This window comes from Trachypithecus francoisi, unplaced genomic scaffold (genome assembly GCF_009764315.1).
Source record: "Trachypithecus francoisi isolate TF-2019V2 unplaced genomic scaffold, Tfra_2.0 Lachesis_group10, whole genome shotgun sequence".
NCBI classification, from domain to species: Eukaryota; Metazoa; Chordata; class Mammalia; order Primates; family Cercopithecidae; genus Trachypithecus; species Trachypithecus francoisi.
The window spans coordinates 87289571-87305813 of NW_022681455.1; the positions used below are offsets into that span (position 1 = coordinate 87289571).

The 16243-nt window shown below is 40.5% G+C and overlaps 1 protein-coding gene across 7 annotated transcripts in view; it reads right to left on the reverse strand.

Moving 5' to 3' along the window:
- Positions 1-13914: 13914 nt before the first annotated feature.
- The window catches only part of NETO2 (neuropilin and tolloid like 2), a 68423-nt gene continuing 66094 nt past the window's right edge, over positions 13915-16243 (reverse strand). For all 7 annotated transcript variants that reach the window (XM_033218316.1, XM_033218317.1, XM_033218320.1 and 4 more), the window contains one exon: positions 13915-16081. In XM_033218316.1, coding sequence (XP_033074207.1) covers positions 15501-16081 — 581 coding nt within the window. In that variant the 3' untranslated portion in view covers positions 13915-15500. The remainder of the gene's footprint in view (positions 16082-16243) is intronic.

A 16243-nucleotide genomic window follows, 5' to 3' on the forward strand; every position in this document is an offset into this window, starting at 1 on the left:
GACAGGGACCAGGTCTACCTTGTTCAACACGGACCCTTCATACCTGGTGGTTGGTATTGCCCCGGCAATATTTGTGGAATGAATAACAGAATAAAAGTTCAAGCCACAGTTGAAGAGGGAAGCCAGAAATCTGTGCAGAAGGGAAACTGCCTCACATACAGGCCCATGGCCATAGCCAGAGAGAAAATGAGGGACAGCGAGCCACGGTCAGGTGTGGGCTGGGAGGTGACACCAGGCATGGTTTAGGGCCATAAACTATGGGCAGGGGAGAGCGCTGGGATGTAGTCACACAGAGAACATACTTCACGGTGAGCTGGGGGCCTAGAGACACACTCCCACTGATCACCAGCCAGGTGTGGCTGAGTCCAGGAGACTGAGGCTGCAGCTATAATCATGCCATGGCACTCCAGCCTGGATGGCAGAGTGAGACCTGCCTCTAAAAAATAAAAATAAAAATGAGAAATAGAAATAAAAAACCCAAAAAACTGAGTTGTGTTAGGCTGTTATTATCTTCAAGTCAGTGAGTCTTGACTAACGCAAATGCTTTGTTTTAAAGGAGGGAAGGTGATTGTAGTTTTGTCCGTTCTGTCTTGAATGAGAAGGAACATTATCCCCAAGGGCAGACTGACCAAGATCAAAGGAGCCCCAGTACCGTGGGGCTCGGGCTCATTGATCTCTTCTCAGGGCTCTCTGCAGCTGCCTTCCCGCTGCTGACATGAGCTGTGGCATTCTTTCCATCAAGTGGAATCTGAGTCTCTCAAGTCTTTGGCGTTATTTGAAGAAACTGTGGTCCCTTCATCTCTTCTGGTTTCCTTGGAGCTTGTTCTATTCCCTTTCATCTCCAACTCGTTAAGATGGAAAGGTGTAATGGCGTGAGATCCTGGAGTCTGGATGTGCATGAAACGTACACAGGCGATTCTGAGCAACCTCAATAGTCATCTGTGTTCTACTTCCTTCAGCATCACAGGCTGCTTCTCCTTTTTTTTTTTTTCTTTTAATATACCTGGGTGAGTGGGACACCCAGCCCATACAGTCTGCTGGAGGTGCAGGAAAGGGGCTGTCTACATTTAGTCAGAGGTACAGTGGGTTCCTTCTTCCTTTCTTTCAGCAAAACCTTCATTTTAGCCCACAGTTCCCAATTTGTTGTGCACCTGAGGAATCCCCCTGCAATCTGAGTCTTACAGTTGTTAGGAAGTGTGCTTACCTCCTCCTCAGCTGGCCCCTCTCCTCCTTCAGAAAAGCGCTGAAAGCACTGCAGGGCCTCCATGCTTGATTGCTTCCCGGTCAGTCAATCCAGCATTTGTTGTTTCTCACCTGCTCTTTTATTTCTTCGGGTCCCCAGTGGATGATACATTAGTTGGGGGCAAGAACAGTGTATCCCTAGGTTTCCTTTAGGGATATCATGAAGGCCAGGCAGTGATTCAGGGTTTTAATCCCAGCTGCTCTGGAGGCTGAGGTGGGAGGATCTCTGAAGCCCAAGAGGTGGAGGTTGCGGTAAGCTATGGTCGCGCCACTGCACTCCAGCCTGCGCGACAGGGTGGGGCCCTGTCTCTTAAAAACAAGTATAGGAAAATAGGGAATGAGGGGCTCAGGGCAGTTTCATGGATGCTGGGGCATATCAAGAGTTTTATCATCAATGTAAGAAAACTGAGCTGGAAAAAAATTATGCTGCAGTATGTACTTCTAGGTTACAAAGACTTAGAGCTGTGACCCACTCTGGGTTTTCTCTTCACACAATGCATAAGAAGAAATAAAAGATGATGTTTCTCTAGTCTCTACTTAGTTTATCTTTGCTCTAATTTTTATTATTTATAATATAATATTATTTGATAATATTTATATTTCCTTCCTTCCACTAACTTTGGGGTTAACTTGTTCTTCTCTTCCCAGTTTGTTTAGGTGTGCAGGTGAAGTTAGGTAGCTGGTTCTTTTTTAAATTTTTTTTTAATTTTTGGAGAGGATCTCACTTTGTTGTCTAGGCTGGAGTACAGCGGTATGATCTTGGCTCACTGTAACTTCTGCCTTCTTTGTTCAAGCAATTCATGTGCCTCAGCCTCCTGAGTAGCTGGGATCACAGGCATGCACCACCACACCTGGCTAATTTTTCTATTTTTAGTAGAGACAGTTTCACCATGTTGGCCAGGCTGGTCTTAAACTCCTGGTCTCAAGTGATCCAACTGCCTTGGCCTCCCAAAGTGCTGGGATTACAGGTGTGAGACACTGCGCCCAGCCTAGAGATCTTTATTTTTAAAATGTGTTTACTACTGTAAACCTCCCTCTGAGCACTGCTTTCACTACTTCACATACGTTTTGGGATGTTGTGTTTTCATTTTCAGTTTCTGTTTCAAGATAATTTCCAATGTCCCTTGTGATTTCTTCTTCGACCCACTGGTTAAGAGTGTTCATTTCCACATATCTGTGCATTTTCAGGTTTTCCTTCTGCTCTTGATGTCTAGTTTCATTCCATTGTGGTTTAGAAAAGATACTTTGTATGATTTTAAACTTGTTAAACTTGTGAATACTTGTTCTGGGTCCTAATGTGTATTCCAGCCTGGAGCACATCCTGTGTGCCCTTGAGAGGAACGTGTATCCTGCTGTTGGTGGTGACAAAGACTCCTTAACTAAGCATCAGATTCCTCCAGCCTTCTAGGCCTCAACCTTGGAGTCTGTCCTTGTTCAGGCCTCCGTCACCCAACTGTAGCAGAAATCTTCATAAGTCAATGTGGAGGACCCCCATCCCCAACCTCAGTATCTAATCACCCTTGATATTGGCTCAAATTCTTCACCCACCCCCCACCCCAGGTAATACCAGCCCACTCTAACCTGCCTTTGGGGAAAATCCTGTTACATCAGATGAACCAGAATCCCTCCGCACCCCTTGCATAATCTCCATAATTTTCCACCCGCTGGCCCCACCCTGCTCCTGGCCACCGTCCCTACTTGTCCATGCTGTATTTGGAAGTGAGCCCAGTGCCACACGGAGAACTCCTTCCCCAATTGCAACAGTTCTTGAATAAAATCTGTCTTTACTGCTTTAACTACTGTCAGGCAAGGTTTTTTTTTAAATTCGGAAGAGGATGGTTTTGAATATTCACATAAATGTGCCAGTGCCCACACAGGCTCTTTTTGGGCTTATCTGTTAGCATTTGCAGATAAAAATGGTAACTTCACCACAAACTAGTCAACCTGTCACATCTAAACACAAAGTCAATGGCGACTTGCATCCAATGCTCTGGGGGGTCTTTCTAGAGCTCCAGGGGGTTGGCAGGAGTTGTGGGCCCCAGGAGGATGTGAGATCGAAATGAAGCTCTTGATGGTATCTCTCTCATACTGTTGAAATGACCTTCTGGAAGGACAAGAGACTCGATTGCTTCTTGATTCAACAAAAATAAACCATTTAGAAAAGATTTCAGGACAAATAATTTAAACAGACATCCCTCAAAAGAAGACATACAAATGCAACAGGTATATGAAAAATTGCCCAAAATAATGAATCATCAGATAAATGCAAATTAAAAGCACAATGAGATACCACTTCACACCTGTTAGAACGGCCATTAAAGGAAAACCTGTACACTGTAGGTGGGAATGTAAATTAGTACAACAATTATGGAAAACAGCATGGAGGTTTCTCCAAAAATTAAAAGTGGATCTACTATATGATTCAGCAATCCTACCCTGGGTATTATCCAGAGGAAATGAAATCAATATGTTGAAGAGATATCTGCACACCCATGTTTACTGCACAGCACTATTCACAGTAGCCAAGATATAGAATTTACCTACGTGACCATCCGTGGAAGGAAGGATAAAGAAAATGTGGTGTGTGTGTGTATATATGCATACCCCCATGGGATAATAGTATCCCATTACATATATTAGGATACTACCGAGCATTAAAAAAGAAGGAAATCGGGCTGAGTGCAGTGGCTCATGCCTGTAATCCCAGCATTTTGGGATGTTGGGGTTGGTGAATCATGAGGTCAAGAGATTGAGACCAATCTGGCCAACATGGTGAAAACCCGTCTCTACTAAAAATACAAAAATTAGCTGGGCGTGATTGTGTGTGCCTGTAGTCCCAGCTACTCAGGAGGCTGAGGCAGGAGAATTGCTTGAACCTGGGAGGCAGAGGTTGCAGTGAGCTGAGATCGCATTACTGCATTCCAGCCTGGTGACAGAGCAAGACTCTGTCTCAAAAAAAAAAAAAAAAAAAAAAAAAGAAGGAAATCGGCTGGGCACCACAGTGACTCACGCCTGTAATCCCAGCACTTTGGGAAGCTGGGGCGGGCAAGTCACCTGATGTCAGGAGTTCAAGACCAGCCTGGGCAACATGATGAAACCCTGTCTCTACAAAAAATGCAAAAAATAGCTGGGCATGGTGGCATGTGCCTGTAATCCCAGCTACTTGGGAGGCTACAGTGGGAGGATCACTTGAGCCTAGGAGATCAAGGCTGCAGTGAACTGTGATGGTGCCGTTGCACTGTAGCCTGAGGAACAGAGCAAGATCCTGTCTCAAAAAAAAAAAAAAAAAAAAAAATACAGTTAAATTGGTTAAAGAGGAAAAAAAAAAAAAAGAGAAAGAAAAACAAAACACAGGAAAAGAAACCACTGAAAAAGAGCAGGCAAATTTTTTAAAGAAGTAGGCCAGGTGCAGTGGCTGACGCCTGTAATCCTAGTTTGGGAGGCAAAGGCGGGTGGATCATTTGAGCTCAGGAGTTCGAGACCAGCCTGGGCAACATGGCACAACCCCATCTCTTTAAAAAGAAAAAATGAAAGGAACTAAATAGGATTTCTGGAAATAAACAATATAATCATTCACATTAAGTACTAGTTGGGCAGTTATACAGAAGATGAGACGTGGCTAGAGAAAATGTGCATCAGAATGAAAATATGAAGACATGGAAATATTGAAAGTTAAGAAACATGAAATAATTTTCCAGAATGATACTTATCTTTAGATTGAAGAAGCATATGGAATCACAAAAATATATAAAAATAAATATATATGTAGACATATTGTCGTGAAATGGCAAAACAATATTGTGGAATCAGTTAAGTGGGAAAAGACAGATTAAAGATACAGGAACTTAGGTTTATAAAAGAAGTCAGATAATCATGAAATAAGCACTGTGGGAAAGGAACTGTCAATGCAGGCTTTCATACCCCGATAAACTGTCATGCAAGAAGGAGGAAACAGGGATTTTCCAAAAAGCAAAAACTGAACAGATCACCCAGCAGTGTCAATAAATAATTTTAAAAAGAAGGCAGAAGGAAAGTGATGCCAGAGGTAAGATCTGGAATGCAATAAAGTATGAAGGGAAAATGAACAGGTATGCATAGAGAAAAATCCATTTACTGTAAAAACAAAAACATTGGGATGGGATAGTGGACTCAGCTCTGTCTGCTCAATGCCATGAGAAGTACCCTAATGCATAAGCTTTTTAATGCTGTAAAATATAGTAGCTGAAATTAAATGCCACTTTTCCAGAGGTGAATTAACGGACAGTCTGGTGAAATTGGCAAGCTTTTTGATGTATAAAACTTGATAAATGGAACAATTCCATCAATAGGCAAAAGTGTAACAACCTATCTAGATGGATACTATGAAATGTCTGCACAGGTCTCTGTTTAGTAAATACATCACTGTATACCTATCAGGAATCTTGCTCCAATAAAGGAACATAAAGATGAAAAAAAATTGGCCATTTTGGGGAAATATAAAAAACAAGTAACTAAAATACGGAATGAAAATAACATAAGATGGAAGAGGGGTGAATACGGCTCAGGCATTGTATGGTTCTTGTTTTGTTCAGAAAGAGGGTAGAAATAGCAATTGTAGATTTGATGTATGCATGAGAAACTCTGAAGATCAGCCACAAGTGTTAGAGAAACAGCGGTTAACTTACTTCTAATACCCGCATGGAAACAATCACCACCACGGTCAGGATCTCTGGGGGAAAGTGAAGCCAGGAGAGGACCGCAGTGGGGTGTAATTGTGTTTACAGACATAATTTCTTTAGCAGGGTCCAGGTATGTTGGTGCTCATTGTTCTCCATATCCTTTCATAAGTTTGAAATATTTCTTTAAAGTAGAATTCAACAGTTTTTAGTTTAGTTTTGTTTTCTATAGCAGTGGTTCTCAACTGGACTTGACTTTGCCCCTCTCCATCCCTGTATCACCTCCTTGGAGGAGACACTGGCCATGTCTGGGGACAGTTTTGCTCATCACGGCTGGGGGTGGTGCTGCTGCACCTTGCAGTGCACAGGCTGTCCCTCCCACCGTGAGGACTTACCCAGTCCAGAACATCTGCAGTGCTGAGCTTGAGAAACCCTATCCTTTAGGACAAGAATATGCATTTTTTCAAAAGTTAGATTTTCTCCTCTGCTATTTAAAAATAAATGGAAAAGCAGAAATAACACATGGTGACTTTGTTTGCAGTACTTTTCATGCACATAATCACTTTCAGAAAGCAAAAAATGCTCGATAAAGTCATCAGGAAAATCCTCAACTTCATAAATGGGCAGCATAATATTTTAAAGTGTTAAAAATTAATCTTTGGTTGATTGCTAAAGTGGCATGAACATAGGCACAACTATAGTGGGATGCTCTTGATTGGAGGTTCTTTATAAGATGAAGTTTCCAAGAAACAGTTCATTGCTTTCAGTTTCTCCATCTTCAAGAAAGGGACAAAAAGGTAACTGATAAAGAAGCTGTTTCTGTTTTCTTGCTAGTGGAACATTAGTATTCGACGGTAGTACTGTACTAAATTCTGGGGCTGCTACTGAAATGTCATTAAATTCCAACTTTACACATCTGGCATGCTGCCTAAATGCAGCTCAGTGTGTTAAAGTGTAGATTACAGTCCAACAAATCAATGCTCTTGAATTGTGGGTTTATGTAAACCTGCAATTAAAAACAGTGTGCAATCACTTTCTTTGCCTACCTGATGAGGGAAAGAGAAGCAAGCTGTTTTTTTTCAGGGCAAAGAGGTGAGAATGCCAGCTTAAAATAGAAGCATTCCCCGGCACATGCTTTAAGACGTGGCTTTGGATAAAGGCAGTTTCTGGCTGGGCGTAGCGGCTCACGCCTATAATCCCAGCACTTTGGGAGGCTGAGGCGGGTAGATCACCTGAGGTCAGGAGTTGGAGACCAGCCTGGGCAACATGGCAAAACCCTGTCTCTACTAAAAATGCAAAAATTAGCTGGGTGTGGTGGCGCACACCTGTAATCCCAGCTACTTGGGAAGGCTGAAGCACGAGAATAGCTTGAACCTGGGAGGTGAAGGTTATAGTGAGCTGAGAGTGCACCACTGCACTCCAGCCTGGGTGACAAAAGGAGACTCCGTTAAAAAAAAAAAAAATCTGTGAGTTATTTGTGGGTAACCGGGAAAAGCCAAGAAAGGAGGCAGTGGCCGGGCGTGATGGCTCACACCTGTGATCCCAGCACTTTGGGAGGCCTAGCCAGGTGGATCACCTGAAGTCAGGAGTTTGAGACCAGCCTGGACAACATGGCAAAAACCTGTCTCTAATAAAAATTAGCCAGGCGTGGTGGTGGGCACCTAAATATTCCAGCTACTCAGAGGCTGAGGCAGGAGAATTGCTTGAACCGGGAGGTGGAGGTTGCAGTAAGCGAGATCACGCCACTGCACTCCATGCTGGGTGATAGAGAGACTCTGCCTCAAAAAAAAAAAAAAAAAAAGGGAGGCAGTAGCAGCAGGACAGGAACAGTGAATGGAGTGTGGGGTGTGCTTATTTTTAAATGATGGAGAGAACACCCACAGGGCTCCTGTGGAAAGGCAGGCCTTTCTCCCACCCCTGCAGAAGAGCAGCTCAGTGAGGTCCTTCCAGAAGTAGAGACTGCCATCTAGCAATTAAAAATGGCAGGATGGGGGAACACCAGAGACTCATGTGGTGCCTCTCTTGCGGAGATTGGAGTACAAGGAGGTGCTTCCAAAGTAACAGGCATCATACTATTTCTAGTGGCAAAGAGCTGACAGATTCATATTAGAAAAGGACTTAGGCTAGGCCGGGCATGGTGGTTCACGCCTGTAATCCCAGCACTTTGGGAGGCTAAGGAGGGCGGATCACGAGGTCAGGAACTGGAGACCATCCTGGCTAACACGGTGAAGCCCCATCTCTACTAAAAAATACAAAAATATTGGCCGGCCCCGTGGTGGCAGGCGCCTGTAGTCCCAGTTACTCCGGAGGCTGAGGCAGGAGAATGGCCTGAACCCGGGAGGCGGAGCTTGCCGTGAGCAGAGATCGTGCCCCTGCACTCCAGCCTGGGCCACAGAGCGAAGACTCCCCTCAAAAACCAAACCAAACCAAACCAAACCAAACCAAACCAAACCAAAACAACAGAAAAGGACTTAGGCCATAACTATATCCACAGGGCAAAACAATGTCAGCAATAGCAGCTTACTTCAAATTCAAAGGAAAAATTTATGCACTGATACAGTTAAAGATACAATTTTATCTTTTATAGCAGGTAGCTGCGGCTGTCAGTCAGCTATCAAAAACAATTCAGAAAGAAAAACTTTACTGATTTGGTCTTTTAATCATTTTGGCCAAAGCAAAAAAGAGCATTCTCTTCCAGGAAATCTTATTTATGTATATATTTTTTATCATAATAGAAAAATCTCTGTATAGAACAGCTTTCACTACACTTCTCATCTTGAGGGTAGAACGTGTTCTGGACACAAAAGGCTTTTCTTTCTTTTCTCAGTGACACACCTTTTTGTTGTGTTTTTAAAAAAATCACTTGTCTCAAGAATCTTCTCAATGATTGAGTTGTAAATTAGCCATGCCTTCTAGGAAACCCAACGTTAGTATTATATGATTGGAAATATGAAAGAACATAGAATCAGAATAAGAATTTTATCCTTTATTCATATTTAGATAATTTCATCTTACTTAAAGGAGATTTGGTAAGTGACTTAAAAGGGACAGTATTCAAGAGTTAGAGTTTAATTGTAATCTGATTTACATTTCAAATACAGAATCATCAAATTTCAATATCTTTTGCTGTCCTTGAGAGAGATAATGTATTTGGTTAAGTGTTTTTATTTAAGGTAAGACTAAGGTAGCTGACAGGTGCTCATGCGGGAGGAAGATCAGTTCTCCTTATTTCAGTTCTTCAGATGCTGGTAGCCTCATTAAGATCATGAAATTTGTATTATGCCTTTTTCTTTTTCTAGCTTTGTACTAGTTATCTGTAACTGCATAAAAATTACCTCCAAATTTAGCACTTAAACAAACATCTTGGTTTGTCTCTCACAAGGCTGCAATCAAGGTGTTGGCTGCAGTCATCTCAAGAGTTCCACTGGGGTGAATCCCCTTCCAAACTCATGTCTCGATGGCAGGATTCAGTTGGAGGTTATTGGAATGAGGGCCTCAGTTCCATGTTAGCTGTTGGCTGGAAAGTTCTGCTTCTTGTCACACGGGCCTTTCCAAAGAACACCTCACCTTCTGAGCAGGAAAGCACAAAAGTAAGAGTGGGCAAGGAGACAGAAGCCAGAGACTTTCTGCCACCAAACCTCACGAGTGCTCTCTCCCTTTCGCCGCGTTCTACTCCTCAGAAGCAAGTCACTAAGTCCAGCTCACACCCAAGGACAGGAGATTACACAAGAGCGCACACCAGCGGGCAGGTTTCACTGGGAACCATCTCAGAAGCTGCCTACCACTAGTTTTGTTGTTTCAGATGAAAAGCTAATGACTGAGGAAGTGACTGCCTCTTCCTACACACATGGATTTGCAGGGTGCAGGACTACACATCGACACCAGCTGCACATTTCCTATCTGTTCCTTGTGCTTATTCTCAGAGCGGAACTTTCTTATGAGGTGTACACATGACAGTGATAAAATAGCTCAAGGGTACAGAAAGAACTCCCTGACTATTCACATAATTTTTTGGATTGAAATTTGTGAATACTTCACTACACCACAACTTAATAGGACCAATATTATCAGTGGAAGAATAAAACAAGATTTGGAAAGCATGGCTGAATACCTAGATTTCTGATGAAAATTCCTTTAGCAATCAACAACTACTCAAAATGTTTCAACATACTTGTAATCCCAGCTCTTTGGGAGGCCAAGGCAGGATTGCTTGAGCCCAGGAGTTTGAAACCAGCCTGGGTAACGTAGTGAGACTCCATTTCTTAAAACAAAACAACAAAAAACAAAAAAATCAGCTGGGCCAGGAGCAGTGGCTCACTCCTGTAATCCCAGCATTTTGGGAGGCCTAGGCGGGCAGACTGCTTGAGCTCAGGAGTTCCAGACCAGCCTGGCAACATGGCCAAACCCTGTCTCTACAAAAATAATTTTAAAAAGTTAGCCAGGTGTGGTGGTGCGTTCCTGTAGTCTCAGCTACTAGGCAGGCTAAGGCGGGAAGATCTCCTGAGCCCTAGAGGTTGAGGTTGTGGTGAGCTGAGATTGCACCACTGCACTCCAGCCTGGGTTACAAAGCAAGACTCTGCCTCAAATGAAAAAAAGTTTCAGTAAAATATGTACTGGCTCAGAGGCCTAAATGGCATCAGATATTGTGGAGTATGACAAAGGTTGGAGGGTAAGAGGACTTTTAAATAACACTTGTTTCTCAATCCTAAATAACACAAAGTAAAATTGCTCTGTAACTATTTACAGAGACAGACCAGTGGTAACTACCTTCTTTCTTCTTCCTTTGTGCCCTGATCTGTGCCTGATGCTTGTGAAATTCAGAGGAGTTTCTGCCTTCTTTTGCTCCCCACTCCGTGTTCACCTGTCTTGAGGTCTACTCATCCATGTTTCTAAGCTGTGCTATGGCTGGGGCACTGTGCACCCTGAAAGGACAGCTTGGCTTTCCAGCCCACCCCGTGCCAGTCCTCACTGCCTCTTCAGTGACCGGATGCAGCAGACTTGAACCTGCACGCAACCCGGGACAAAATGCATTTTTTTTTTTAGTTCATCTTCACTTGAAGATTAATTTGAAAACATAAAACGGTTCTAAGTGTAATAAAATATGGTTGCTCTTATTATCATAACTAGGATTACTTTATTTTGTAAGCTAGTAGATAGGAAATGCCAACTTTGCCCTGGAAGGAAATACATATTCTGTGGGCATAAGTGATCTAAATTATTTGCCACTTCTAGACTTTAGAAATTGAGGCAAGCAAGGAAATCAGAACAAGTTTTTAATTCTAGTTCAAGAGTCAAAATTCTTTTCTGTAAAATGCCAAATCTAGGATTAAGCATATTCTCATATGGCCTGGAAGTTAATCTCTAATAAAAATCTACTGCTTTAAAAAAATTTACACTAGACAGTGCTTACTAAACATGCACCCTAGTCATTAGCTTTTTAGGCTTTTGTAGTAATTAAACCAATTGCAAAAATACATTTTTAAAAAGTTAATAAAGTAAAGCAAATTCAGAGTTTTGAATTATTAGCAGAGGTACATAAAACATAAGTGATTTTGCAGAAAGCTAAAAAAGATATCCAAGATAATCTTGTCATTTATAGTAGCTCGAACTCCAATCGTTCTCCAAAACTCAAGAGATATGGCACACAAATGTTTAATTTCTAGAATACACGTCTCCTTTAGATTTAAAAAAGATCAGAAAAGCAAGAACACAGGAGCTCTTTCTGCCTAGTATCAAGTCTGTATACTGTAAACAAACATTGCTCAGTAAGAATTCACAGGTGCCAAGGAATCATGGCAACAAAACTGTAGAACACTGTGTTACATACATTTAAAGGGGAAACATAATGCATTGAAAAAATTAGAGAATTACATTTCAATTCAGAATGCCTGACAAGCTTACAGGGAACATCTGGGCTGCTGTTTAGAAGTGCTTGACTTTTAAAACCTACAGCTGACAAAAGCAAGAGGCAGCAAAAAAAGAAAGAGTACTGGGGTTCTTGGGACACTGGGGCTGACTTCACTTCTGTGGGCTTCAGTCTTCTCATTAATACACTTGGGCCAGATAGTCTTTCTTGGATCTTTAAAACCACCAAAAACTCAATGATCCTTCTGGGTCTAATCAGTGTGGTTCAAGGCATATTATTTTTAATACTTGCAATAAAGTGACATGAACAATATACAGCAGACCCCATTTTGCAGTAAGAGCATAATCTCCTTTGAGAATTATTCCTGAAATCACAACCAGGCTTCTCCCATCCCCTCTCATCAGTGAACACGCTCCTGAAACAGAGAAGCATTCTTCTCATCAGACATTGGCAGAACCATACAAATGTTCAGAGGCAGACTTTCAGGAGGTTCTTTTAAAGTCTAACAATTCTATGAAACATAGCAAAGACACTGACATAAGCGCTGTCGGATTAAAGGAGTCTTTGAAATCTTTTGTGATGTGAAATGTGAACATTCTCTGCTTTTTGTTAAACCTTTAAACTCTCCCCACACACACAAGGAATATCACACCTTATTCCTACATGCTTTAGATGTTGGGATTAGTAGGTTTCCTGCAATAGATCTGTGGGCATTTGAGGGATGATACAGTGAATTGTGGATGAAAGGTGACGGTGACAATATTCTACAGATATACTTAATACTGTTTCTGAATTGAAGATATTTACGCCCTCCAGATTTGCATCTTGTGTTAGATGTGTTTAACACTGGGGTACTGTGTGGGGTGCCCTGCGGACAGTTAATACTGTGTAATGACTTCCACGAGATGGCTACATTTCATGTCTTCTTGTTAAATTTTATGGCTTTCATTTTAGTAAGCAATTTGTAAAGTTTTCTCACTGATCTAAAAGATTAAAGGCTATATATACAACAATTAGCATTATTCTGGCAATAATGCCTAAGATGTATTAGTTCCATTCTCACCTCTTCCAAAAGCATAGACAAGTTTAAGAAATAAATGAGATCTAATGCCCATCTATGATTCAATGAAGGCGTATGACACGTGACAGGCTAAGGCTGGCTTAGCTATTGATCATCTGGTTCTTTAGCTCTATTCCCGAAAATAGACTGACCCCAAACCAGTGTTCCCAGGTGACATTAAGTTGTGCCTTCACTGGGTGTTAAGATGCACCATTATAATCTCTCTCTGCATTTTGCATCTTTTTTACATTCTGAAGAAATGTTCCTATATACAGACCCTCATGCTGTAGTTCAAGAGGAAATTACCCTCTGCACATAAGTTTGTTTTCTACTGTGAAAAGCAAAAACTGTTTGTTTTAGCAGCCAGAGAATTCAGAACAAAACTTATTATCTCAACTTTACTTGCTATGTTGACTCATATAAAACTGTGTACTTCTGTTCTGTTTTACTGTTACATGTCTTCTTTAAAGGCTCTGTATTTTGCAGGCATCTTCAAGACCTTATAAAATAGAAATCAAATTTCAAATATAAAAAGTTACAAGTGACTACAGATAATACAGTTTAGCATACTGTATTATTTGTTACTATAAAGATTAAATATAGGTTTAACAGCTATTTTAAAAAATGAATATAATTTTACGTAGAAAATAGGCTAACTTCCCTTTTATCATCATGAATGAGATCATAGTTGTTGTTATATTAAGTATTTATTATGCTGTTCAAATGCTTGCTGGCATAAGTTACCTACTAAAATGCTTATTCAGCATAACTATTGAAAAAACTTAGCTGTCTCTGGTATTAGTTCATTGAATATTATATGCATCAAGTCTTTTCATGTTTCCAAGTTGTATTTTTAAAACAAGGAACTATGGTGACTTAAAAAAAAAGTTTAAATCATGAATACATTACGTATAGGTTTTTCCATCTCCTAAATATTATCTACTTTTTAAAAACACATAAACTTTGATATAAGAAAGCATTCTGAGGCAGTGTATATGTGTATCATATTTAAGGTCACAATTTTCACTAATCTGAGAAAACACATATATGTAATATTTAAAAGTTAATGAAATCCAATGAAACTTCAACTCATTTCATTGAGAATTTACTACCAAAATATAGAAAACAAGAATTTACCTCTTTTAAATGGCATGTCTGTATTACTTACAATTTGATAAATGAGTTCCTTTCCATACATACCTTAAGATCCACAACCTCAGTAGCATAACTAACATGATTAAAAGGGTCAGGTACAATGTATATTTTAATATAGGATTTGTCTAGTGATTTAGAGCAATAAATATCACACAGTGAAAAATTTATCACAAACTAAATACAGTAACAAAAGGAAAGAAAGAGCTTATGTCCACATTACCAAGGTCTTTAGAATAAGTTACAGCGTCCAGGTCCAACACAGCATATTTGCATACAAAGCTGCTAATGTGAACACTGAAAGGAATCTGTCCTGTAGGTCTTTCATCTTGATTTAATAAAGTTTGTACAGTATCAAATAATATCAAAAGTCTAAAAAAACACAATGAGCATTTATATTATGTTTATAAATTATTGTTTATATACCATAAAAAAAGTCAAAAGTGCAGTTTAAAAAAAAGTGGAAGTTGTTATTCTTGATAAGAGCTAGAAAAATGTCCTGTCCCAGGTAAGAAGCAATCTCAAGGCTCATCCAGTTTCTAAGGAATTTTAACTCGCATCTAACCTTGGTTACCATATGCGGTAAGCAGTATCAGTAGAACAGGAGCTATGTAACAATCTAGCAAAGAGAAACATTGCAAATATATGTAATTATAGGCCTCCCCAAAATGAATGAAATGACTTTGTTTACTGGAATGAATGGGCTGTCACTGAATGTGACTATACTTGGGAAACTTCAAAGGCTTGCTAGAAATTTTTATCTTTTTCAAATTGTTAGTCATAGTGGGCAATGGTACCTATATCCCAGGATTATGAAATTTTCCAGTATAATTGAGAAAAAATGTAATTGAAAGGTGATAAATATCATCTATTATTTCTCACAGAAAATAAGGAATAAAGGCCCAGTAATTAAAAGACAGAAGTACAGAGATTAGCCAAGAAGAAACAGATGGATGAAATACAACTGGGTCTTAATTGGCACAGTAACTAGCTGTATTTTGACACATTCAAGAACAAATGCCTATATTGCAGTATGTGGTACATTAACCACTTGTATTTATGTAAGAAACTGAAATGGTAAAACTATAGGCTTATAAAACAAATTAAATTTAGAGAAAGGAAAAATAAAATGTAAAGACAAATCTTAAAGTTTATTGTGGCATCAAAATATTGACAGAGCTGTATCAGTCAAGAGCAGTCTTCCCGTTGCTAAAACGAATAGGCAGCCTGAGTCTGGCTCCTTCTAACCACCTCTTCCAATGCTCTTTAACTGGCGGTGCTTCCTATAAATGACACCAAGCAATAGAGATGATTATTGTTTCCACTGAATAGAGTAAGTTCCTTGATTGGTTTAACATATACAGACTGCCTGAGAGAATAAAAGCATCACCATACAATAGGTTAACGGTAAATCAAGGTCTTCATAGTTGTGATGGGAGAAAAGGGTTGGCTGCTGGAAACAGTATGGTGCCCTGGAGGCTGCGTACATACACACTTAAGAATTCACGTCACCTTTAGCAGAAGATTAGAAGTCAATGGATATGGATGCTTGTGCAGAATCTTCTCGCCCCCTGACATAAATTTCACAGGGAATCTCCTCCATTACTCGGTCTTCCAGGGCCTGCTCAGGGCACTCATGTCCCTGTTTGAAAGTGTAACTACTTTTCTTGAAGGTGCTGTTAAATGTTTTCATCGGCTGTGGTTGTGCAAAGTCATTTCGGAAAGGAAGTTCCATGGAACTGAGGTTGGTCCTGCTTTGTTTGACGCTGGAGGCCTGTGACCCACAGTGGTGGTCATGGATGCAGCGGGAGGCGGTGGAGGAGCGCCGCATCTTCTGGTAGTTGTCCAGTTCTTCCGACAAGTCTGCCAGGTCTGCAGAAATCTCTTTGTCCCTTAGTGAAAACAGTTCATAATGAGGAGGATCAAAGACTTCTTGGAACCCGGTTTTATTAAAAGCAGTTTTGCAAGCCATGACCTTTTTTCGAGGCTGTTTCACTTGTACCAAAATAGAAATAATGAGAAGGACCAAGACAATCCCTGAAGTAATGCCAATAATTGTCCCATGAGTCTTAGTGATTTGTTCAAATACTCCTGCTTTTTTCTTTTCTGTAGAAAGAAAATGAGAAATGTTAAGTGTTCAAAATCCATTAATATGAATCCTGGTACAAATTAGTAAGGTATTTTTAGGTAAAGCAGAATACTTGGGCCAAATATACTACAGACAATGCAGTTTACAATTAGGTTTTTAAGCAAATAAAACAACCCTAT